This window comes from Pithys albifrons, chromosome 19, assembly GCF_047495875.1.
Source record: "Pithys albifrons albifrons isolate INPA30051 chromosome 19, PitAlb_v1, whole genome shotgun sequence".
NCBI lineage: Eukaryota > Metazoa > Chordata > Aves > Passeriformes > Thamnophilidae > Pithys > Pithys albifrons.
This window is the reverse complement of record NC_092476.1, coordinates 3,747,551-3,771,508: the sequence shown is the minus strand read 5'-3', so window position 1 is coordinate 3,771,508 and position 23,958 is coordinate 3,747,551. Positions and strand designations below refer to the sequence as shown.

General features: G+C 49.4%; 1 protein-coding gene across 7 annotated transcripts in view; it reads right to left on the bottom strand.

Annotated features, from left to right (window-relative positions):
• The window catches only part of TBC1D16 (TBC1 domain family member 16), a 32,159-nt gene that overhangs the window by 2,565 nt on the left and 5,636 nt on the right, over window positions 1–23,958 (bottom strand). For 5 of the 7 annotated variants that reach the window (XM_071573305.1, XM_071573304.1, XM_071573302.1 and 2 more), the window contains 10 exons: window positions 21,642–21,877; window positions 19,871–20,468; window positions 6,288–6,485; window positions 5,834–5,981; window positions 4,635–4,802; window positions 3,620–3,768; window positions 2,693–2,827; window positions 1,626–1,812; window positions 926–1,105; window positions 268–414 (listed from right to left, as the gene is read on the bottom strand). In XM_071573305.1, coding sequence (XP_071429406.1) covers window positions 268–414; window positions 926–1,105; window positions 1,626–1,812; window positions 2,693–2,827; window positions 3,620–3,768; window positions 4,635–4,802; window positions 5,834–5,981; window positions 6,288–6,485; window positions 19,871–20,468; window positions 21,642–21,819 — 2,088 coding nt within the window. In that variant the 5' untranslated portion in view covers window positions 21,820–21,877. The remainder of the gene's footprint in view (window positions 1–267; window positions 415–925; window positions 1,106–1,625; window positions 1,813–2,692; window positions 2,828–3,619; window positions 3,769–4,634; window positions 4,803–5,833; window positions 5,982–6,287; window positions 6,486–19,870; window positions 20,469–21,641; window positions 21,878–23,958) is intronic. The other 2 variants (XM_071573308.1, XM_071573307.1) reach the window with 2 other exon arrangements.

The window sequence follows — 23,958 nt, the reverse complement described above, 5'->3', positions numbered from 1 at the left end:
CACACCAACAGGTCTGTCTGCCCTTTTCCTGAGCATGGACATATGTTATCCCAACCAAGGGTTTTCCCAACCACTGTGTCACCTCCCAAGCACTCAGAAACTATCTCTTATCACTGAATATCTTGTTTCCAGGTAAACAGCAGCATCCCACCCTCCTGGGCTCCAGCCAGGCACAGGGATACAGGTGTTGTGAAATGAAGCATCAGTCCATGGATTCCTCAACACTGACTCATCTCCAGAGCTCAGCCTTAGCACCTGGGTATTTACCTTCCTGAGGACGAGCTCCCCGTTCATGTGCATGGCCAGGTTGCTGAAATGCAGCAGCATCTGGTCAGTGGCCAGCTGCTGTTCAATGACATCATCACCATAAATCACCACGATGGCCACGCAGATAAAGAGGTGGAAATAGTCTGTCTGCAATGAGAACACAGGGGCTGCTGTACAGCAGGTGGAGGCAGAGCTCTGGTGTCACCTCCCACCCTCCACAAGTGCCTCCTTGGTGAGAATTTTTGCTCCCTTCAGTTCTGCCCAGTGGTGACAACATGAGTAACTGGTGAATTCTGAACCACAGATAATGAGGCAAAGCCTCTTTCCTTCACAGCATGGCAGCAAAGTTTGCACCACAGCATTCAGAGCAGACCAGGGATTTTTGGAAAGACATTTCCCAGCTATGTAAGACAAGCCTGAACTTCAAAAGTGAGTGTTCAGTACTTTCTGAAACACCTTTTGGAGCCTTGATGTCCCAGAGGAGGAGAGGCAGGCAAGAAGGCTCCATCCTCCTGCTCCATAGATAAATCTCTTCTATAGTTACAGACCCTCTGTAACACTGATTTATTTTGGCTCTTTGCTCCTAAGAACCTTTATGGAAGCGCTGCAATGGCTGCTGAGGGGCGAGGACTCAGCCATGCCCACGCAGCTGCCTCACCTGGTAGTGTGCCCAGCACGCCTCCCACATGCGCAGCGCCTCGGCCTCCGGGAACTCCCGCTTGAAACAGAGCAGGATCCAGCGGTGGCAGAAGAGCATCTGCAGCCCGTCCTCTCCCAGGGCAGACAGGTGCTGGTGGAAACGGGGGTGCATGAGCCTCAGCAGCTCCCGCAGGTACATCTGGAAAAGATGCTCTGAGCCAAGGCCTGCCTCGGGCAGGAGCACTTGTACCACCTTCACCATCCCTCGGCACCCTGGGGACGCCCACACTGCAAGCCAGAGCTGCAGAGTTCTTTTCTCTCCCAAAAAGCTCCAGCCTTATGGCCTGTTCAGGACAGCACAGCCAGGAGTATGCTTGGATCTTTTGTCAAAGGCCAGAGCTCACGGGACACAGCAGCTACTTCACAAGGAAAGATGGATATAAATGACTTTTTGAGTGCCCCAATCACCCAGGATCAATTCTATCCATCAGGTATTTCCACAGAATAACAGAAGCCTAGAATATTGTGAGTTGGAAGTGACCCACAAGGACCATCAAAGTCCAAGCCCTGGCCCTGCACAACACAACCCCGAAGATCACTCCAGGGATTTTGTGGCTTTGGGTGTGATTCAGTATGCTGGAACCCAGGGAATTACTTTTTGTGGCTGGGGGAGTGGAGAAGGCAGTGACAGTGAATGGGAGCCCAGGATTCAACCTCACCAGCTGCTTCTCCATGTCCTCATCCCGTGGGGAGCTGATGAAGATCGTGTTCTGCATCAATCCCACAAAGCACCAGAAAGTATCCGACTCATCCAGGATCTCTGCCAGGAGTGGAGCAACCAGGTCAGACATGCCCTGGGAGTATCCAATAGCTGGGTTAAATACTGCATAGTTCAGCAAGATCCTCCTGGAGCAGAGAAGCAAACAGGGAGGTGGGACAGGTGAGGGCAGGTGACAGCAGAGCACAGCCCCATCCCTTCTCCACAATTCCCATCACACAGGCTGAGCCAGGAACAGCGCAGGAGAGTCACAGATCCTCCTGACATCTGAAATACTAACTTTTCGAGACCTATTGTTACATCCCTCAGAATCACTTCCCTTAAAGGAACTGTATCTGGAAGTACCACAAAGATACAGTAACATTGTACCTAACCATGACTTCCACTTTTTAGGATTACAACCTTTTGTATTCATCCAAAGAGGCTCCTGAATGGAAAAGAACTCTGAACCTCCTGCATCAGTCTAAGAACATGGATGTAAACAGCACTGTTTTCCCACCCAGCTGCAAACATCAGTCCAGTGAAATAAACTTCATGAGAAGGTTTGGCATTCACAGACAGCAAAATATAAACAGAAAATAAGAATTTAAAAAGATTATGAGGACAGAAATTAAGGGCCTACAGATGATGCCCACAATTCCATAAGGCTCTAAGCCATACTGCTGGATGAAATCCAACTGTTTGGGGGGTCTTTTGTGAGGTCACATTTACAAGTCACACCCCATGGAGCAGACTCTGCTGTGCTCATCCTCCATCCCATCAGGAGAAACATAGACCCAAGCACCTGCCCACAGCCCTGCCCAGCGCTCCTGTGCTTGGGGGGGTTGCCAGTTGCTTATCTCAAACCGAGACAGCAGGGAAGGCTGGGCATGAAAGCAGGGTTATTAGACTGAGAAGGAGAGGCTACAGCAGCACTGGGAAGGCCTTGTTGTGCCCCTTGATTCCAGCATTCCCAGGCAGCCTGGGCCAGGGACTGACTGAGCAGGACACTGGGATGAGACACTTCACCTCATGGTTTCCACGTTTGGGTTGTCCTCCCCTCGGAAGAACTGGTTGCTGCGGTCAGTGCGCACCACGTCCTTGTCCACCGTGAACTGAACCTGACGCCAGAAATCCTTCTGTTCATCCGGAGTCATGGTCAGCCTGCAAATGGGGCAGCAACGGGACAACGTTGCCAAGAGAGGAATATGGTTGCCACAAGGAACAAAAAGCCTCATTTCAGTCTTAGTTTGCAGAGAAAAACTATTCCTGTATGGAGTTTTCTCAGCACCCGGAGAACAGACAAGCAGGTCTGTCCAGAACAGTGGATTGCCTGTCCCATGGGGTTACTAGAAAGAGCCTCCTGGGTTATGAACGGGACAACATGATGTGTTTGCTGTGATAAACACTTCAGAAGCATCAGACTCTGCTCTCCACTGCTCCTTGGGGGTGGCACACCAGAATTTACTCTAGTTTGATTGTCTCCTAATTATAACACCACTGCCCCTCTCCAGCTTAATTGTACCCACAGCTATTTAACAACATGCAGTTCTTACAGTAACAACCTCCTTGAATTAGATATCTCTTCTCCTTCCTTATTTTAATGTACAGTTACATTTATAAAGAAATATAAGATCCCAATTTCACCTTCAGTGTTCTAACCCAAGCCTTGCCTGTGAGATATTTTCCTGTGTGGTACTGAAAAGTCTGTTTCAAAAACCCAAGTGAGATAATATTTGAGCTCTATAGTTCAAATTATTATTATCAAATTATTATTAGCTCCAGAGCCTCAGGAGGTCAGCAGTGCCCCACAGACCTCCCTCACCATCCCTCTCACCTCCCTACTCCAGCTTCTCCTGATGCAAAGGAGGCAGAGGTTCTGCACATCACCAGCAGTGTCACTGTGATGTCCAGCCTGAGGAAGATGAGCAGGGGAGGATGCTTATGGTCTGTTACCTTTTCTCCTGGATCTCAAAGTATTCCTTCCTCTTCTGCAGCCTCAGTGCTTCCCTCTCTTCAGAAGTAGACTCGTAGCTGTAGTAGTGCAGCAGAAAGGGCCACACCTCCCCACGGATGGAAACATCAATCCCACCAAAGAAAATGGCCTGGAAGAAGAAGCAAAAGTTATGGCTGGTTCAGTTTTAACATTCCCCAATATAGCAACAAGCAACTGCCTGCTGCTGTGCTTTGGAGCTTCTGCAGCCCTTTCCTGACAAGTGACGCCTTGATTCAAGCTCCTGCAATTTGCACATGTTTAGAGGGAAAGTGCTGGCCCTCTATTCCCAGACCAGACACAAATCGGGCTCATTTCAATGTCAATAACCACCCCCGGAGAGGCTCTATGATTAACGTGTCGTTCTCCTGTCACGGCTTAATCCCCGTCCTGGAGACACTGCACTGCACTGCGAACTTCCCTCTCAGGGCCCGCGCCCGGTGCTGCCCTGCCTTATTCCATTGCGCTCCCAGTTCCTGCAGCACTCCCAGTTTCTGCAGCAATCCCAGTCCACACAGTAATCCCAGTCCACACAGCAATCCCAGTCCACACAGCAATCTGTAGTTCTCTCTGTGATTTGGTCACACACTCTGTAAACATGGTGGGCACTCGGCACTTTGGTTTATTGATTCCAAGTGGCAGGAGTAGTGGGACAGCTCATCCTTGGTCGGAATGATGCCCCACCATCCCAGAATCCCAGGAGCACAGAATAGTTGGGGTTGGAAGGGACCTGTGGAGATCACCCAGTCCAACCCTCCTGCCAAGACAGGGTCACCTGGAGCAGGTGACACAGGAACACATCCAGATAGGACTCGGCTGCCTGAGCAGATTTCAGTCCCACAGCAAGATCTCCAGTCAAGGCTTCACACACCAGTCTGCACACTCCCAGCTCTTGCCCCTGGCATAAAAGCAAACTCCTGCAGCTTCCCCCAGGGACTTGCACTCTGCAGCAGGAGAGAACGGGTGGAAACCTCTCACCTTCTGCAGCTTGTACTCCTCTTCCACCTGGCCGGACTCATTCAGGTGGTGGAGCCAGGCAGACACGTCGAGGCGCCGGTACGTGTTCTCCTCGGGGTGGGTTTCCGAGGAGGGCAGCTTGGGGCGGCGGATGGAGAACTGCATACAGGTTTTCTCATCAGCAAGCTGCTGATCAGGGGAAAACAAACCAAAACTGGAGGCAGGAACCAGGGAGAGCACCAGAGTGTGAAACCCAGAGCAGGGAAACCTCTCTGCATGGTTCATGTAGGATTAAGCACTGAAGAGCTGCACTTGGGGAGGTTTCAACTTTTCTTTTTTAAATTCCAACCATTATAATAACAAGAGTGATTAGGATAATTAAAAATCCAAGCGGCACAAAACAGCTTCATCTTGAAAAAAACCTAGTTTCCATTCCTCCTCCAATCTTATCCCTGACCTGAAACTGAATGAATGCTGCTTACAGCAAAACTTCCCCCTGCCAGGAATGCTTGCAATAAATTACATATGATTGGCCATATACAAAGGGATTGCTGTTAGGCGAGCGGGGAGCGGCGCTGCCAGGCTCTCTGAGGGCACTCATGATCCCAGTGCAAGACTGCAGCTGACATTTAATTTAAAAATCAAAGGTTGCTCAATGCAAAAAGTGAGCCCATGCGACCATAATAAGAAAAGCAGCAGGGGGCTCTGTGGGAAGGATGGAAATTTAAAAATCACTGTTTCTAATAAGAACATACGATATCTTAAACAGATAATTAAAGAGCTCTTATCACATTTATATGTAGATTGAACAAAATATGTCAAGATGCCTTGTCAAAACATTCTCCAAAGTGATGACCTGCGCATCACAAGATGGATGAAAGACTGACAGAATTTCTGACATACCACTGCAGATTTCCAGCCACCTTCCATGCCTAAAGGACAGTGCTGACCTGTCAGGTGTAGCAAAATCACTACCTAAGCAAGACATTTGGATGATATTCCCCAGTATTCCACAGGTGGAACAGGAATGGACGGGGATAAGCAAGTCCAAGAGAGACCTTGTGTCCGAGTCACACCTCCATCTTAAATATCCCACACACTGCAGTTTTCTGTCCAACTTGGTGACATGAACTCAAAGCTTCATTTCTCCAAAACACAAACCCAAGTGTGAAACATCTGCTGGAAAACCCCTCTTTGCCCCAAGAATCTCACTCAGGTACCTGGTCCTTGAGATGGGTCTCTGTGCAGTACTTCCATTGCTGGAACACCTCGGACAGTTTATCCAGGCCACCGTGGTGAAAATGGAAGATCTTGTACTGGCTCTCCCTGCTCGCAACCACCAGCTGCCCACAGGTGCACGCCTCATCACTGCAGGGAACAACAGCAGAACAACCTGCAGGGGCTGACCACAACAACGAGGGGCCAGCAGGAATGGGGACACTCAGGTGAGAGACAGTGCAAAGCAAATCACAATGTGCAGCACCAATTTGCCCCTTAAAACAGGGGCCCCATAACTGTAATTCAGAGTCTCTCTTTGGGAAGGCTGACACTCACTTGACACTCACATGAGACAACCATTCTGGAAAGGCTTCCAAGGAGGACTGCAGAAGCCATCAGTCCCCAGGGCCCCAAACCAGAGCACACACAGAACTCTCACACACAATGATCTGGTACCTGAAGAAGAGACGAAGGGATCTCATTTGTCCCAGGTCCACTCTGAAGACACCACAGACCTGCTCGAGGGCAAATACCTTCTGCTGTTCATCCCATCTGGTGCTCTGTGTTTGCCCATTGTTCTCCTGGAACTGGGCACTGGTGTCCAGGCTGGAGGCAGAACTGGTAGAGCAGGTCATGCGATTGTCACCTGTGTCCCTGCAGACAGAGCACCCCGTGACACGTCAGCCACGAGAGGCTGTGGGTACATGCAACAACCATGTTCAAAACCTTCAGTCAGAGCTCTGAGATGGGGATTCAGTGCAGGGCCAAGGAACAAATAACTGACAGCCCATGTAAGTGATTAAATTATTTTTATTTAAATTAATTCCCTACCATCCCAAAAAACATCCTGGTTTTGGTCTGTTCCAAATTGCACTCAGAAGTGGGCAGAATCAAACCCATTCCTCAAAACACTTTTGAGAAGGCAAAGTTGAGAAGCTCAAGCAATGCCCTCAGTGTGCAGCTCAGTTGCTCCTCACTGGGACAGGAACAGGAGGAGTGAGCACATTCTGATGGCAGCACGGACCTGGGACCTCATCTGGGAAATTCCCTTCATGACCAGTAAGATGCAAAGATGTTTTCCCATGAACTCCAGTTTCTCATGCCTTTGCAAGTGGACCTGCCAAGCTTGGATTCATGTCTATAAACTCCAGATAAATGGTTTCCACTTGCCATCTTGAAACTTGGGGGGAATTAAGGATGGGAAATCACACCTGAGCTCTTCAACCCACCACAAGGAGAGGAAGTGAACACAACCCTTTGCCAATCCACCCCAGATCTCTAGCTTTAGATGCAAACTGAGCTTGGACTCAAAAAGCCCACATGCCCCCATCAGCACTGATCCCAAAAGAAAAATACCACCGCTTTGGGAATGAAGTGAATCTGAACTGTGACCCCTCGGCTTGTAAAAAGGCCAATGCACGTGAACAATTTCTGCTCAGGCCCTCAAAGGGCTCTGCTGTGAAACTGGGGTTTGCCAGACAAGGCCAGGAGCAGGTACAAAGCAGCCCCCTGCAAGGCCACTTTGTGCCATGTTTTATAATCCACTTATCCAACAATGTGGGCACTGCACACTGGAAATCCCACACTCAGCACACACCCCACACCAGTGTGGCTTCCGAGCCTGGAGCCAGGGCCTCCTCCACCAGGACCAGCCTCATGTGCAGCATCTCCCCATGGCTGAAGTCACTGCATTCCAATGGACGGGGCTCTGCACAACCCAGCTAGTTGTGAGTTAAATTTTTAACCAAGTCCCTTCAAGATGCCCCCATTCCAATGTGGAACTTAAACTCCAGCGCCTGCATTGGGAGCAAATCCCTGAGCCCCTTCCTGGTTGTGCAGCACCATCTGGATGAGACCAAGGCTGGCTGACCTCAGCTAAAGGAATGGCTTCGCTGCTCTGGACAGAAATTTCTGCTGCTCCAGTTTTTGGAGAGAAAGCAGCAAAGCAACACATTCAGGCCGTTCAGAGGATGAGGATTTAGAAGTGATGTGGCAATAGGGATCACACTACACACCCAAACTCACTCAGAGAGAATCCACAGCAGGTTTTCCAGGTTAGACACCAGGATATCTCCAATCTTATGCACAGCTATACACCATACCCTGCCTTGGGAATTTTTGCATGAAGATTATACTGTCCTTTGTGAAAAATCAAGTATTACTTTTGGATAAAGCATCAAAATGTGACACTTTCTAAAGCATTCAGCATCTCATGTCAAAGCAAATGTAACAGTAGTCTTGGTACAAGATGCCTGGGCTGGACTGCCTGCTAGGAGCAGCTGGTATTTATGGAGCAACACTTCATAACAGCCACAGCTGGTTACACAGGATTTTCCTGGAAGAGATGACTCAAACTAACTCAAAGACTAAGCAGAAGCAACTCATTTTCTAAAACTCTTGCAAAGACGAGCTGGTCAATATGGCGAAGGGCTGGAGGATGAGTTGGTGGGAGGATCCTATGGGTCCTTGTCATGGAGACCAATGTGTTCATTCTTCAAGAGTAGCATCTCAAATGAACAGCAGCAAAGAACTGCTGAGAATGAGTTACTAGTAGAGCTGGGCAGGCTTGCTTTGATCTCAGATATTCTGTAGATCCTCAGTACAGAACACCATTGCTGCTGCAGTGCCTTCTGCTACATAACCCAAATCTGCCTCAGACACACCGGCAGCAACCCGAGACCCGAGGGGCTGCAGAGCCTGGGCACAGAGTGCTGGCACTGCTGTATTTTCAAGAAATGCTTCTAAAGCCAAAGTTTACAGTTCACATTCACTGGTGACAAGCTCACACACACATCCTACAGACATGGAACCAACTCGTGTAAGTGGCTTTACCCTTTCCAGACAGGAAAAGGCAGCAAGGGTAAGGAGGGTGGCTCAACCCAGGGAAATTCCAGTGTTTTCATTGATGTAGAGGGTGAAATCTGAAAGAGACACCTGTGTCCCTCTGCCCTTCACAAGGGTTGATGAGCACAAACATTCACACACAGGACAGATGCAGAGATAGAACCACGTCATTCACTGGTGGTTACTGAGTCAATGGGGAAATTCAGAAAAAACCCTATGTTTAAAATTACTTTTTTCCTACATATACTGATAAAAAAAATGAAAAAACTCTAATCTGTTTGACTACCTTTAAAAACAATTTTAATATTGAGATCATTCTGGATGTCAGTAACAACAAGCATTATGATCTCTGCTAATTTTGTGGATGCTGGGGAGTCTGTATGTCACTCAAGACATGCAGATACAGGGGAAGAATTTATTATTTGTCAGTCTATTCAATCTGTTAGATGAGGAATTTATCCCAGAGCGCCATGTAAAAGCCGAGAGCTGAAGCACTGCAAGTCAAATAGCCAGAGGAACATTCCAGAGAGACTTTGGGTTGAGGGATCCAGGAAAACAGAGTGCCAGCTAATATACAGCACTGCTCAGCAAAACAAGTGCACTGGGCCACAGGAATAAAAGAGACAGGGAGCAAATCAAGGAGGATTAGCACAACCAGAGGCAGGAAACCCACGGACATACTAATTTGTTCAGTTTGGGTCCTCATGACAAGAGAGACATTGAGGGGCTGAAGCATGTCCAGGGAAGGCAACAGAGCTGGGGAAGGGTCTGGAGTATGAGAAGCAGCTGAGGGAGCTGGGGGGGCTTCATCTGGAGAAAAGGAGGCTCAGGGGGATCTTCTCATTCTCTGCAGCTCCCTGACAGGAGATGGAGCCAGGTGGGGGTCAGGCTCTGCTCCCAGGAACAGGATGGGAGGAAACAGCCTCAAGTTACACCAGTGGAGGGTCAGGTTGGGTACTGGGGAGAATTTGTACTCCAATAGGGCTGTCCAGCCCCAGCCCAACCGCCCAGGGCAGTGCTGAAGTCCCTGTCCCTGGAGGAATTTAAAAGCCATGTGGATGTTGCACTTGGGAGCATTGGTCAGTGGTGGTCTTGGCAGTGCTGGGGAAGGGCTGGACTCAGTGATCTTAGAGGCCTTTTCCAACATAAACGATTCCAGGATTCCACTTCAGCCTTTTCCCCTCACCAAACTTGTCTCAAAATGCATCCCATTCTTGCTGGGGAGCAAGACCAGGTGCTGACATATTTTCTCCACTCCACAATTAACTACAGCAGCCAACCATATCTACACTCCTTAAGCTGCTGTACCCCTCAAGAGCCCCTCAAGAGTCACTGTCCTCCTCCCACCACGCAGGGCCTGCCGCACACCCGATTAAGGAGCTCAGACACTGTAAGGGAGACTTTTGACGTGCAGCAAGGGGACCCAAGTTGCTGTTGGGTTAAACCCTTGGAACTTGGAACACACCTACAGCACAGAGAGCTGAACCCAATTATTATTTCTGTTCCAGAGCAGGGGCAGAGACCTGCCCTGATTACCTGGGAAGCCGATTTCAGCAACACAGAACTAATAACTCATTTTATGACATGAAGCGACAAATGTAATTATAAGAGAGAAAGGGGCTGAAGGTTACAGCCATGATGTGGCAGTCACCCAAGCTGTCAGCGTGCACCACCTGATTCCCAGAGAGTCTCCTGCAAGAGCCAAACCCTCCTTGTGGAGCTGGGTCTCCATCACCATTGTGCTAACCTATGCCATCTCTAATAACAGCTCTCCCACAGCCCCAGCATTCCTGGCTTGGGAAACATCATTTACAGACAATGAGTATCATCATAATGTATGAGCATCCATGTAATGGGAATTACATGCCCCTTTTCCTCCCCAGGGGTTAGCATTTCTCTGTTTCTCTACTACTTCCCACAGGCACTGACCTTCTGGGCTCCTCTTCTTCCCTGCAAGGTGAAACAGCTCCTGACAGCATCAACTGCTAAGTCAGACATCTTCAAACAAATAATCCATCAATAAAAGTTCAAAGCTATCCTGAAATGCCTAAAAATTGAGTGCAGTAGTTGTATAGAGTGAAGTAATATTGGGCAGCTGCAACCCAAATCCATTGTTCTGGTAAAAAAATTGCCCTTGACAATATACATATATTACGAACTGTGAAAAGTGCTGACTTCAGGTACATAAAAGACAACCAAGGGAAACCAGATTGGTAACTTAGTATTAAAACAAAAGTGTTAAAATCTTTCTGCTCGCTCTGTGTAACATAGCAGAGCAGGACTGGAAGGACACTCACCATGGAGCACCAACTTCCCACGGAGTGTGGCCACACAGAGGCAGCCACGGACACTGAAATGCTGCCATCCCACCAGCTCCTCACCCTGATCAGCACAGACAAGTAACTAGGTTGAGAACTGGGTTAAATTCAGCCTTTGGCTGAAAACATTTGGAACTTGAAGTTCCTGTGCCTCAGAGAGCCCAAACCGAACCGGTTTCCACTGACCATGGTGACTATGGAACAAGGTGTTGGGTAGTATGGATGAAAGCCTATCCAGGACTTCTGAAATTAGATATCAAAACTTTCTCACGTGGAAACATTTCTATACATCTGCAAACACGTGGGAAACAAATCTAACAATTCCTCCTATTTGTTGGGGAAACCTCGGAAAAACTACTCAGGCCGTTACGGTACAAAGTACACAGATGTCAGCATGGACTTTCCAAAAGCTTGTTCCACAGGCTTTCCATTGATCTGTTTGCTTTCAAAACATAAATTTCCTCACATTGAACTGCACTAAATACTATTTAGTAGCTAATTAACTTTCTGTGCTGAAAACCTCCTGTAATTGCACTTCTTTCACCTTTTTGAGCCTGTGTCCCCTGGGGAAGCCGAGCTGTCCTACGGCATTTGTTCTGCTCATTTCTATCTCACAGGCACAAGTTCCTTCCCGACACTGGGCTGCCAATCACAGCTGCAGAGGTCACTGGAGACCAAATTAGGAACACTCTGCCTCTGACAAACTTGCTTTGCTTAGCTTGTCGTAAAGGGAAAATAAACGGTTAGGAAAAATAATTGTATCCTTTCATGCAGGGCACCAGCAGATCCAAGTGCTTCTCCAAGTCAGCACATTGTTGTTAGTCACTCTTCGGGTTCCTGTTATTAACAACACCCAAAGAACAAGCTGTTTACATCTGAGAAGTGCTGGAGTCCCTCCCTACCTCGCATGGGACGGAGCAGAGGGGTCCATGGTCACCAGCCATGACCACGCCGGCCATGGTGCCAGCACAGGGAGCGCAGGGACCTTCACAGGCACCCTCTGACCTTGGGCTGTAACAGCAAGTTCACAATCAGGGACGGGGCTGGGAATTAACAACAGCTCTGCCAACACCAGCCTGACAAATAAACCACTGTAACACGACGAGGGACTCGTGGAAACCCGATTATGCAGCTTTGCCTTCTGACGGGTGTAATTGGTTTGTCCTTGAGAAATAAAGATCACACTGATTTGTTCTGCTTTATGGGGCTATTGCAATCGGCGTTCCCAGCACCCTGCCTGCCTTCCCAGAGCTCCACAACTACCTGGCAGAGGTAGAACATGGTTCATCACCCCAAATGTTGGTGACAGCAGCCACTGTGCACAGTGGAGCAGCTGGGGGGGACCCGGTGGTGCTGCCATCCCACCCCATGCTGTGAGGAGGGTAAAAATGTCCCACACTGGGGGCTTTGTTGCTCCTAATTCCTCCCTCCAAGCCCTCAAGCCTGAGGGGAAGCCAAGTGATTCTAACCAGCAAGAGGGACATTAGAAAAACAGCCCCATGACCTCCAAAGGGTCCCCCAGTGCTGTGAGTTGAAGCAAAAGGATAACAAAATAAACCCAGAATTCTTGAGTTAATTATTTTGATTGTAAATGGGAAAGGGAAAAAAATAATCCGAAGATTGTAGTGAATTAATGGGTGTTTTAATCTCTTTTCCCCAAAGTCTGGAATGTGATACACATCTACCTCCAGCTAGAAGACAAACAAACTGCTTTCACAGCTGACACTTCCACACAGGTGTGGCTGCTCAGGTAAAACCAAACGAGGTTTTTGGGCTTTTCTCTGTGAGTTGCTGTTGCAGAGAGAGAGAAGAGGCAGAATGAGCAGTTTGATCCTGATGAATAAAATACACCCAGCTCTGAGCAGCCAAACACAACAAATCACTTAGAGCTGAGTGGATGCTGCTCAAGGATGCAAATGTTACCTTCAGTTTAAGGGAGGAAAATACTCCAGAAGCTGAATGGTGGATTTTTACAATCCATACAGAGAAGGGGCACCTCATGCCTGAGTTTCTGCTCGTTAATAAATCAATCGAAATGCAACACTTAAAAAAAAATTCCTTAGATGGAAAAAGTGATTTCTCAGCAAAGCCTGAAAAAGAATGTTTGCTTTTCAGCCCATTCCAGCCTGGAGAAGGGGACCTTTCTTCCTGGTGTTTATTTAATTTACAAAATCAATGGATTATTTAGCTTTTTTTGCTTTCAGTTCTACCCATGCAAAAATAAAATTCACCCCTAATTATGCTAATTACAATCAAGCCTTCAAACCCCTGCTCCCTTGAAAGCCCTGCAGATTACCTTTGTTCTTATATTCCTGGCTCTGAGCAGTAAACTGGGAATTTCAGGGGGACGTTTTGGTGGCAAAGTTAACCAACTCCCTGGACTCTGAGCCAGCACCACCCAGGGAGGATTTCACTGTTTCCACAAGACAATGCGGATTTCCCAAGGGAAGAGCTTGCTTCAAGTAGCAGAAAAGGGAGAGGGAAGAGGATTGCTGCCTAAAAGCATGTTCCAGAGTTATTGTAAATGCCTAATGCTGGGATAATTGCGAGGCCCAAGCCAAGGAGACAGAGGCCGTGCAGATTTATTTGCATATGCTGTGGTGCTTTGGAGGGGACATGCTCTTTATTTTGATCCAGTTAATGCAATTCTTCCCTCACAAAGCTGTGGATACCTGCCAGCACCATTTATCTGTGCTCTCCATTCAGATTTCTGGGCATTGTGATTGTATGAATAAGTAACAGAAGAAATGCAAGAATACCCAGGGAAAAGGAGAGAGCGGACCTGCTGAGAAGGACTTGGGGGTCCTGATGGGTCAGAGGCTGGACATGACCCGGCCCAGACACCCCCCGTGTCTGGGGCTGATCCCACAGCGTGGGCAGCAGGGCAGGGGTGATTCTGCCCCTCTGCCCCCCAGGTGAGACCCCCCTGCAGAGCTGCCCGAGCACATGGAGCTGCTGGAGAGCCCAGAGGAGGCACCAGGATGGGCAGAGGATGGAGCAGCTCTGTTGGGAGCAAAGGATGGGAGAGTTGGGATTGTCCAGCCTGGAAAAGGGAAGGCTTTGGGGTGACCTCACTGTGGTCTTCCAGGACCTGAAAGTGCTGACAAGAAACATGGAGAGACTATTTATAAGGGCCAGGATAAGGGGGAATGGGTTCCCACTGCCAGAGGGCAGGTTAGATGGGATATGGGGAAGGAATCCTTGGAGGGGGGGGGGGGTCTGGTCTCGGAGCAGCCCGGTGCGACGGGAGCTGCGCTGCCCGTGCCGGGGGTGGCACCGGGGGGTCCCCGGCCCCGTCCCCATCCCGGACCTGCCCCGGGGCAGTGCCGGGCAGAGCGCGCCCCCTGGCGGTCCCGCCGCGCCCCGGTCCCGCTCCCGGTCCGGTTCCACCGGGCACATCCGGACAGCGCCCGCCGCCCCCGGAGCCCTTCCCTGCCTCCCATATCTCCCCTTCCCTGGCCCCGGCATCTCCCTCTCGGGCATCGCCCGCTCCCGGCACGGTCAGCCCCTGCCCTCATATCCCCAAAAACGAGCGCCACGAACCCTCGGAGCCGCAATTCCCGATCCCGAGCGAGCTGTCACTATTTTCTTCCACGAAATCTGGCAGCGAACCAAGGCAGGGAAGAAACAAACCCGCTATAATTAATGTTTCTTGCTGTTCAAATATTTATATAAAGTAAGATAGAGCCGTATGCCTCTACCATCTCTTGGATCTGTCCAACCAGCTCAGCTTTGCAGCCAAAACAGCTCTAATGGATTGCACGAGGCTGCTGATGGCTCAGCCCAGCTCCCCTGCCCGGCACCCGGCTCTGTCCAGACCCCACTGCCTCGGGCAGAGGGGACACTGACCCCACGACACAAAAACAAGGGGAAAAGGACTATTCTTCTCATGAATATGTTTTTTTTTCCTGGGCATGGTTTGGGTCCAAACAGAATTAGGAACTTCAGAGTCTTACATCATAAATGGCACCAGTTCAGGGAAGTCCTGGGGAATTGGAGCCTGGACCAGGCACCCCTTGCGCTCATCCCCAAGGCTTAAATCATCCAAACTGAGATACTATAAGAAGTTACAGGAGATTTTGAAGTCCATGAGCAATTCCCCTGGTTCTACTGTAATCACTTCTGTTACAACAATGATGAATTCCCAGCCTCTTGATGACTCCAGAGCTTCCACCAGTTCGCACTAATTTCAGCTCATTTCCCTTATAATTTTCCCTCTTGTTTTTGCTGCAGAGGTGGGAACAGCTCTAAGCCCTTCAGGTGAGCTGCCAAAACAACCTGATGCAACACCATCCCCTGCTCCTGCCGCAGCTGTCCCTCTGCTCCCCAGAGAAGCTCAGCTACTGATGAGCTCCTGGGAAGAGGCTTAACAACAGGATGTGCAATACATCCGTAAAAATTGCATCAACTGCAACACCAAGGAGTTTTTCCCTGTGTTGTGAACTTTGACTGCATTTTCTGTGATGATCTGTCATGTGAATTCACGTCAGCTGAACATGAGAACTTACCATTGTCCAGCTCCATTATAAAAATATTTCATTATCTGTATTGCAGGCTGCTAAAATGATCAATGTCTTATCAAAGATATTTCCTTCTTACATTGATATCCATGACCACATTGGATGTGTCGCTTCTGCTTGTCCTTTACAGCAGGGGCTGTGAGAGCACTGCTGGCCTCTGTCCCAGCACCTGTGGGGGCACTCGTGGAGCTCCAGCCTCTGACCAGATATTGCCCCAAGCCCCACTCATGCAATTCTACCACAGAGGCTCCTTGGTCCGAATTCTAACTGTACTGAACAACAACCAAGTTAGCACAGGAACAAATGCCAGTGTTTATTTCTTCTCTTCAGCACTTTTGTGGTGCTAAGCAGGTATCAGCAACTGCTGTTTATTAAGTTTTTCCCATCACCTGGGAAAGCTCCTGTTAACCAGGGGTCACACTGACACAGCACACACCCCCACCCCAAACCAAACCCCACTTACAGACCACTAAGTGCTTCCACAACCAATTGTATAGATCTGATGTCACAGTCAGTTCAATAACTCCACAGCTGGACAGACATTACAGAGGTGTCAGATGCTGTTTTGTTGCCAGGGTGCAACAAAAACCTTTTAGTTTCACTTTAGTGATGGGGAAAATGGAAGCTGAGGAAGCCAGAGCTGGGCACAGAGAGCTGCTGCCCTGAACTTGTGCCCTTCAGATCACAAGGCAAATGTTTCCTGACAGCCAACAAACAACAGTGACCAGGGAGGGAAGGGACAGAATGGAGTGATTTTATTTCCAGAATTCCTCCTTTCCTACAGAAACACAGTCCCTGACAAAGCTGCCATTAATGCAGACATTCCTCACACCAGCTACCTCCTGCAGACACCATGTCCTGTGAGCAGAAAAGGGCCCCCAAAGCCAAGGACACAAACCCCAGAAGAGTAAGGCCACCTTTCCCTGAGGGATGAGGCCACCCTGCAGCAGTGGCTGGTCAAAGAAAGAAACAGGAGTGTGTACCCGGTGCAGGGACACTCCTACTGCTCCCACCCTGAGGAACTGTGTAAAGGGGAGGAGAGTATCGATCCCCACATGGGGTGCGTGGCAGCCTGTCAAACTCAGAAGCAAAGAGGAAAAAAACAATGGATACATTTTTATTTCCTTATGTTCTACCAGGCGAGTTGTTGAACTTAAAATGACTGACTCGTTGACTGACTCGTGCAACTCCAAGGCTCCCCAGCCCACCTCCCTCGTTTCTCTCCATTCCTGGTCTGCACACAATGTGCTTTGTGGTCCCTTCTGCCCAGGCCAGGCCACCTCCTCATGAGGATGCTCCGAGAGGCAGATGGGACTTGTGACTTCTGGGCACACAGGAATTTTGGCAAGCAGCATACTGAGCCCGTGATGTCACCTGATCCAAGTCTACCTGTCCATCCCAATTCCTCCATAGTCTCCCATTCCTCTATGTCTAATCACATGGGAAGCTGGCTGGACAGAAATACAGTGTATTACTTCAGCTTCTGCAGCAACCATGGGGAAGAGCAGAGTTTTCTTTGCAACAACTCCCAGTGCAGAGGGAAGCAACCAGAAATAGTTGTTCCTCCTGGCAGGGAAGAGGTGGTGACCGGGAGGTGGGGAGGGAAGAGAGCTGGAACAATCTGCCAGCAGCACAAACTTTGTTCCCACTCCAACTCTGCCTCAGAGGGGAAGCAGCCAGCAGAAAAAAACCCAAACCAAAACAAACCCTTAAGAAGCAAGGAAGTTGTCCTCATGCTTGCAGTGACTTCTAAAAGAGCATCTCCTGCCCCTCCCCAAACACTGAGATGAATGCAGGAAATAAGAGATGCTTTTTGACAAGTCTTTGCAAAGTATTCTATGCCAAATCTCCAACTCTACAGTTTGTAAGATCCTGCAGATTCCATGGAAGGGGGCTCTATGGGGAAGAACAAATTGGCATAAAAAATCTGCACACTGGACAAACACCTTTCAAGTCTGAAGTCCCAAGCAACAAAAGTCTGTTTTATTAATCTGCTGTCAATTATGAGTGTCACATGCACTCTGTAAGGCTTCAAACTGGCACCACAGGAGTTAAAAAGAAAAGAAGAGAAAACCCAAAGCAAATCAGGCCCCTGAGTTGCCTGTGCAGAGCCGGCTCTGCCTGGCTGGAGCTGTCGGGGTTCCAGCAACAGCGAGGAAAGCCAGCAGAGGGCAGGGAAATGCCACAGGAATTCACAGGCAAGGCAGGGAAGATGCAATAAACTGTATTTCCTTCCTTTCCCAACATGACTTGCAGCTCAGAGTGTGTTACAGAACAGTTAAACCACAACACTCCTCACCCACTGGCCCTGCCCCAGACACTGCCTGGGCCCCTCCTGTGCCAGCTCCTCTCCCAGTGCCAAAGCTCTGAGACCACTGCATGCCTGGGACAGCACGTGGGCTGTGGCCCAGGCCAGGACTGGGATTTCCCCAGGATGAGCTCAGTCTCCTGGTTTTCAGCAGCCAGGACATTATTCTGAACATGTTCCTCAGCCACTGCAGCGGGATAACAATCCTGTAACTCAGGGGGTGACTGGGCCACAGCTGAAGCCACAGCTTCCACAAGCACACACTGAAAGACAGGAACATTTTCCCTGTTAGAATCTTACAGCTGGAACTCAAAACCACCCCCAGAAGCATTTTAATTATTCTTTATTTACAAAAAAAAAGCTTAAAAATCCCTCAAACTTTATTTTCAGAGTGACTGAGACAGGTCAAACACACAGGTTGTCTGTGCTGCTTCAAGGAAAAGAATCATCTTATACACCTTAAACAGAGGCTTTGGTTGCAGTGGATTCAGGGGGTTTCTGTTTTTTAAGTCAAGGCCAAGAAATTCCTAAACTAACAACCTTCTCTGAAAGCACAGACAACTCAAGTGTCATCCCCAAGCAGCAGCCCCGTGCCAGAACACAGCCTGAACGGGACAAAAAGGTTGGCAACCAACAAGTAAAGTCAATTAGGGATGATACTTAATCATTTAAAGGCATCCACAGATTTTTTCCAAGGTGTATTTAGTGACATTTACGTAGCTTCTGAAGTCTTCTACACTCCTATGAATACTTGCCAAAAAAGACTGACAGGCATCATATTTGGAGAGCTAAGAGACACTGTCAAACTGATGGTGTTCACACAATCTCCAAACCAAAGGCCCAGCCTGGACACCCCACAGCCCCTCTGGAGCCAGAGGAGAGTCTGCAGAGGGATGGGATGGGATGGGATGGGATGGGATGGGGTGGGATGGGATGGGATGGGATGGGATGGGATGGGATGGGATGGGATGGGATGGGATGGGATGGGATGGGATGGGACGGCCACCACTCAGCCCCCTGCTCAGGTGCAGCAGAGCTCAAGCCCAGCAAACCCCGTGGGTCACAGTTAATCAGCAGCATCCTGCTGGGGCACATCTCCAATGCAAAGCTGATACACAGGCTGACATCACCCCACTGAAGAGTTTTAAAATACCCAGAGAGAGTTGAATCCATTAGAATACTTCCTCACAAACCTTGTTCTTACTGGCATCTCTGGGCTTGAGATTAGGCCATAAAACAGATGCCAAATCTCTTCAATTGCCAAGTCTCAGTGCAGTCAGTGCACTGCTGACACACACAAAGGAGAACCCCTTTCTCCTCATTTCAGATATAGTTTCAAAGTTGAGCTGTAGCCCAAAAGTCAGTCCCACAATGCTTCAGGAACGGAGCACACCCGTCCTCCCTGAGATGAAAACGAGTCATACACCTACAGGTCACAGAGCAGAAAGCCAGAACAACTGGCTAGGAAAACAGTGGGTTATATGGGTATCCTCCTGCTTGTTTTTCCTCTGCCACGGTGCCCTCTTACCCTGTGCAGAGTTTACTGCAAGTGCCATTGAGAAGCACTGACTGAAATATCCAGGTTAGACATGCAAGAATTAATATTTTTATGTCTGAAGTGGGACCATGTTCCGGACACCAGCGAAACAAGCTCACACACACAGGTTTCATGTCAACAAGAGGCCTAGAGAGGCACCCATGGCTCAGGAAGTCACACAGGCTCTTTGATGTGGCTCTGCACGAGAAGCAACAAGCTCAGATCATCAGCAGAGCCAATCAGGGCAACACAGGACCTGTTTAATTTAGTAATGCTGCTTCCAGGGCTTAAGACACTTCATCTGAAAGGTTCTACATACACAACCCTTGATGTCTGGGGCCAGGGTTCACTGAGCAGAAGCAGAACTGGCCAGCAAACAGTTTCCTGTAAATTCTATGGGAGTCTGAAGCAAGACCGGATATTCAGCTCGATGTCACCGTGAAGTTGCACAACTTCCTTCAGCATCCCCAAGCTCAGCACCCAGCCAGAAACCAGAGAAAGGATGCACTCACCTGCTTTCACTGTCCAGAAACACAGAACTGCTGCTTTTCCCAAGGGCTTCACTGATGGGAGAGAGGCAGAAGGGGGAGGAGAAGGCATCCGAATCAGAGTCAAAAGTACTGTCCCTGCTCACGTCGTCAGCAGACAGCTCCAAGGAGCCCTCGTCCTCGCGGCACTCCAGCCCTTCCTCGGGGCCCTCTGCTGCCAGCTCCGACCTGCTGTGCTCCTCGTGGGAGCCAAGCGTGGAGAGGAACCCTGAGTGGCTGCGGGGGGGCTGCGGAGACGGGCGGGCACAGCCCTGCCACAGCCTGTGCCCCTCTGAGCCGGGGGGGCTGCTGCAGGGCCTGTCCTGCCCCAGGGGGGCTGCAGGGAGACCCTCGGGCAGCACCCCGTCCCCCCGGGGGGTCCCAACCACCCTGGGCTCGGTGGGACCCCAGCCCTGCGCGGGGCGGCCTCGTTTGCGCGGGGCTTGGCGCACAGGGGAGCCCTCGGGCGTGATGTAGCGCAGAGCCTCCTCATCCTGCCGCTGGATGCGCGAGTTGGGCACCCAGGCCAGGATCAGCGTGGTGCCCAGCAGCTCGTCCTTCTCCATGTACAAGCACAAATAGCCTGAGAGAGAGAGCACAGGAGCAGCCAGGTGAGTCGTTCATTAGTTCTTAGGGAACAACGTAACCCTGAAATTTCTCTTGTCCTGTCTCCCCACCCCTGGAAGTGTTCCAGAGCAGACTGGATGGAGCTCTGAGCACCTTGATCTAGTGGAAGGTGTCCCTGCCCGTGGCAGGGGAGTGGAATGAGATGATCTCTAAGCTCCCTCCCAACCCAAACCATCCTGGGATTCCCCCCACTTCACCACCACTTACACATGGGCAAAACAAACCCCTATCATTTACCAGGACAGAATTCTGAACAATGAATTGTGGAGGGCTCAATATTATTCAGTACTTTCAATTCATTTCAAGTCTACATATGACTTTTGAACAGTCTAAATTCCTGGCCTAAGTGAACAGAGAAATGCCATGCAAATACCTGAACTTCCTGGATGGATAACTAATCAAGAGTAAATTGTGAAATAAGTTGCCACATGTAAACCTTCTACTGTTTCTTAGTTAAACAATTTCAAGTGCCAGCTGAATATTGGTTTCTCAGGAATATTTACTTTAGTGTAGCTAAAGGGCTACAACTTTCCTGGAAAACCAATGGAAAAAGAGTCACCCACACAAAAAGGGAAGCAAGGGTCAATGTTCATAGATTAATTCATTTTGTGAAGCTGAGCCAGGAGCCACAGCTCTTTGATGAGAACATGAAAGAGTGCAGGAACAGATGAGAATAAAGGGACAGAGCAGGATTTATCTTCATTTACTCTAGTGCATGCACCCACAATTAGGTTTTCTTGCTTTTCTCTTTACCAGTGGTTGCTGAAGCCACTCCAGCAATGACAGTTACAAGAGGATGCTTGGATTTTCTGAACAATTCAGATTTGAATGGGCAACAGAGCTACTGTTCTCAAATGATAACTGTCCATCTTCCAACAGTACAAAAGGACTTACTAAACCAGGTAAATCTGTGCTGGACCAGAAGAAAAAGTAGAAGTCAATTTTCCTACTAAAGGAAGAGCTGATGGATCACCTCATGGATGGCTTTCCTTAGTCTTCTGCAAGACTGCCTTGCCCTGACCCTCACTGGCACCTCTTCATTTGCTAGAACCCAAGATATTGAATTTGATAGAAACATGCCCCAAGAGAGAGAAAAAGAGAGTGAGCAGTGCCTGCAACACCCCATCACCTGGATGGTGCTCCCCAATGCCTTGTAGCAGCTCGGGTGGGTGGACACAGACATTGTTCTTGGAGTAGATAATCTCCCCATCAAGTAGAGAAGATGAGCTGCTGCCGCCACCAGGATTCAAGGTCAGGAGGTCGGATGCTTTGGAAGAGGCACGTCGTAGGAGTCGCCCCAGAGACATCGCCAAGGAAATGTTTCCATTATCTGTCAGCTCTAGGCAGGAGCCAAATTCAGAAGATCTGCCAACAAGGAGGAAAAAATAGTGTTAGAACCAATTTAACAACAGCACGTGCCACCCACTGTCTGAGGATGAGTCTCCCATTAATGCTGCATCAATTCACAACCCAAGCAAGAGCCTCTGAATGTTCTGGATCTGTAACATCACCTCCATGCTTTACAGAAGCTGAAGTACAGAATGCTGGGGTGTTTTTCTCTATAATGAAGAAATAGGAAGGCAGCAAAACCCCACATGTCAATAATTATTGTGGGGAGGAGGCAGAAGAGCAATGCTGGTCACTGAAATCACCCAGTGGGGGAACAGCTCAGGGATGTGGAGCTGCCTGAGGTGTCACTGACCTGGGGATGTCACAGAGTCACAGCTGATCCCCGAGGGCTCCTTCAGCACAGAAATGGCTGAGACCATGGCATAAAACACAAGGCTGCTGCTTCATCCACAGCAACCACCCATCTCCAAAAACCATCAATCAAATCCACTTCATCTCGTGCTTACCATTTCTCCATGTTTGGGGTTCAGATTTTTTTCTGTTATTTTTTGGGGTTGTTTTGATGGTTTTTTGAGCAGTGATGGGTAAATAGAGCCTTATCAGAGGCAAGTGGCAAGAGCCCACTGTTCAACAGAGTGGGCAGAGCCCACAGCAGAGCATGGCACACCAACCCAAGGCAAACATTCCCCCATCAATAGCTTTGCCCAACTGTGGAGCAGGATCCCCAGGTCATCACCAAGCTACCTCAGTACTAGAATGAGATGTGCTCCTCGTTGGGGCAGTTGGTGAGGAGCTTTGCAGTGGACCCAGAGGGGTCACCCAAGCTACAAACCATTTAGCAGATGGACCAGGAAGTCTTGATGTATTGGAAGAGCAGACAGGTCTTACACAAAGCAATCCCACAGACAGCCTGACACTCCTCAGTGCAGAGCAGGCTCCCCACTGCCATCCCCAGTGGGAAGCACCACAGCCATGGCTGCTTCTGTTCTGCCAAAAGCACACAAGGAGAGGAAACACCTGCTTTTGTTCCTTTGTGTTTACATGGCCCACCTTGCTGGGAACAGGCCAGTTTGACCTAGCACAGCACACACATGGCCACGCTCCAGGTCCAGGGCAGCACATGGAGGGATCAGCCCAGGGTGTTACTCAGGGCCAGCCCCCCACCACGGGCTGCACAGCTGGGGAGAGCCAGGGAGGAAAATAAAACAGACAGGCCCTGACCTGTACTATCAGGGGCATCTTCTGAGGAAATACTTAAGGGCCCAAAGCAAGCACCATGCGGACAGCTCTGATTTCCTTAACCTGGTTTTGGTGTTATCTCCAGCCATCTGAGGTGTGGAGAAGGCACAAAGGTCAAACAGAAACTGGCATTTCTCAAAGAGCAGAGTGAGGACTGTGGGGAAGGGAAATAGCTGTCCAGATTCTGACAGATTGGTACATGCAGAAGATTGCAAATGAGACTGCCAAGGCACTGATAGAGCTTCGTTAAAGGACAAACTATTGGTTTAACTGACAATCACCACATTCCTCAGCCTGAATCACAGTACAATCGGTTCCTGCTTTGCAGTCCTTCCTGGGACTTGATGGAGAAGCCTCAGCGCTGCTCTGTACCAGCAAGTGTTCAGGACAAGAGAATTACTTTGCCAGTCCTGCATGCTCCTGCCTCCTTCCAGCACTGAATACAACACATATCCTCATGTCTCATCCCCAAAACCCAAACACAGTGGGGCTCTGTGCTTGCTCTTGTCCACATTGCCAAACCCCACAGTTTCAGGCTGGGTTACACCAGGGAGAAAGTCATTTGCTCAACCACATTTAAAGAACTGATCGCCTTTCCTCTCATTGTACCCTGCAAGAAGAGCAGACAGTAAATTCTGCTGCAGCTCGTCCTTCCCCACAGCAAGTTACAACAGGCTGTTTCCACACAGCGCTGGGGGGTCTGGAGCAGTGATATGGAGCAACCTGAGCCTCCAGCACACCTGAGCAGGGGCATCTGTCACCACAACACTCTGCAGGCAGCACAGACTGCCCAGCTCTGCCTCGTGCTGTCAGGACTGAAACCAGCCCTGCTGTTCAGACCTTCAGCTACATCAGTG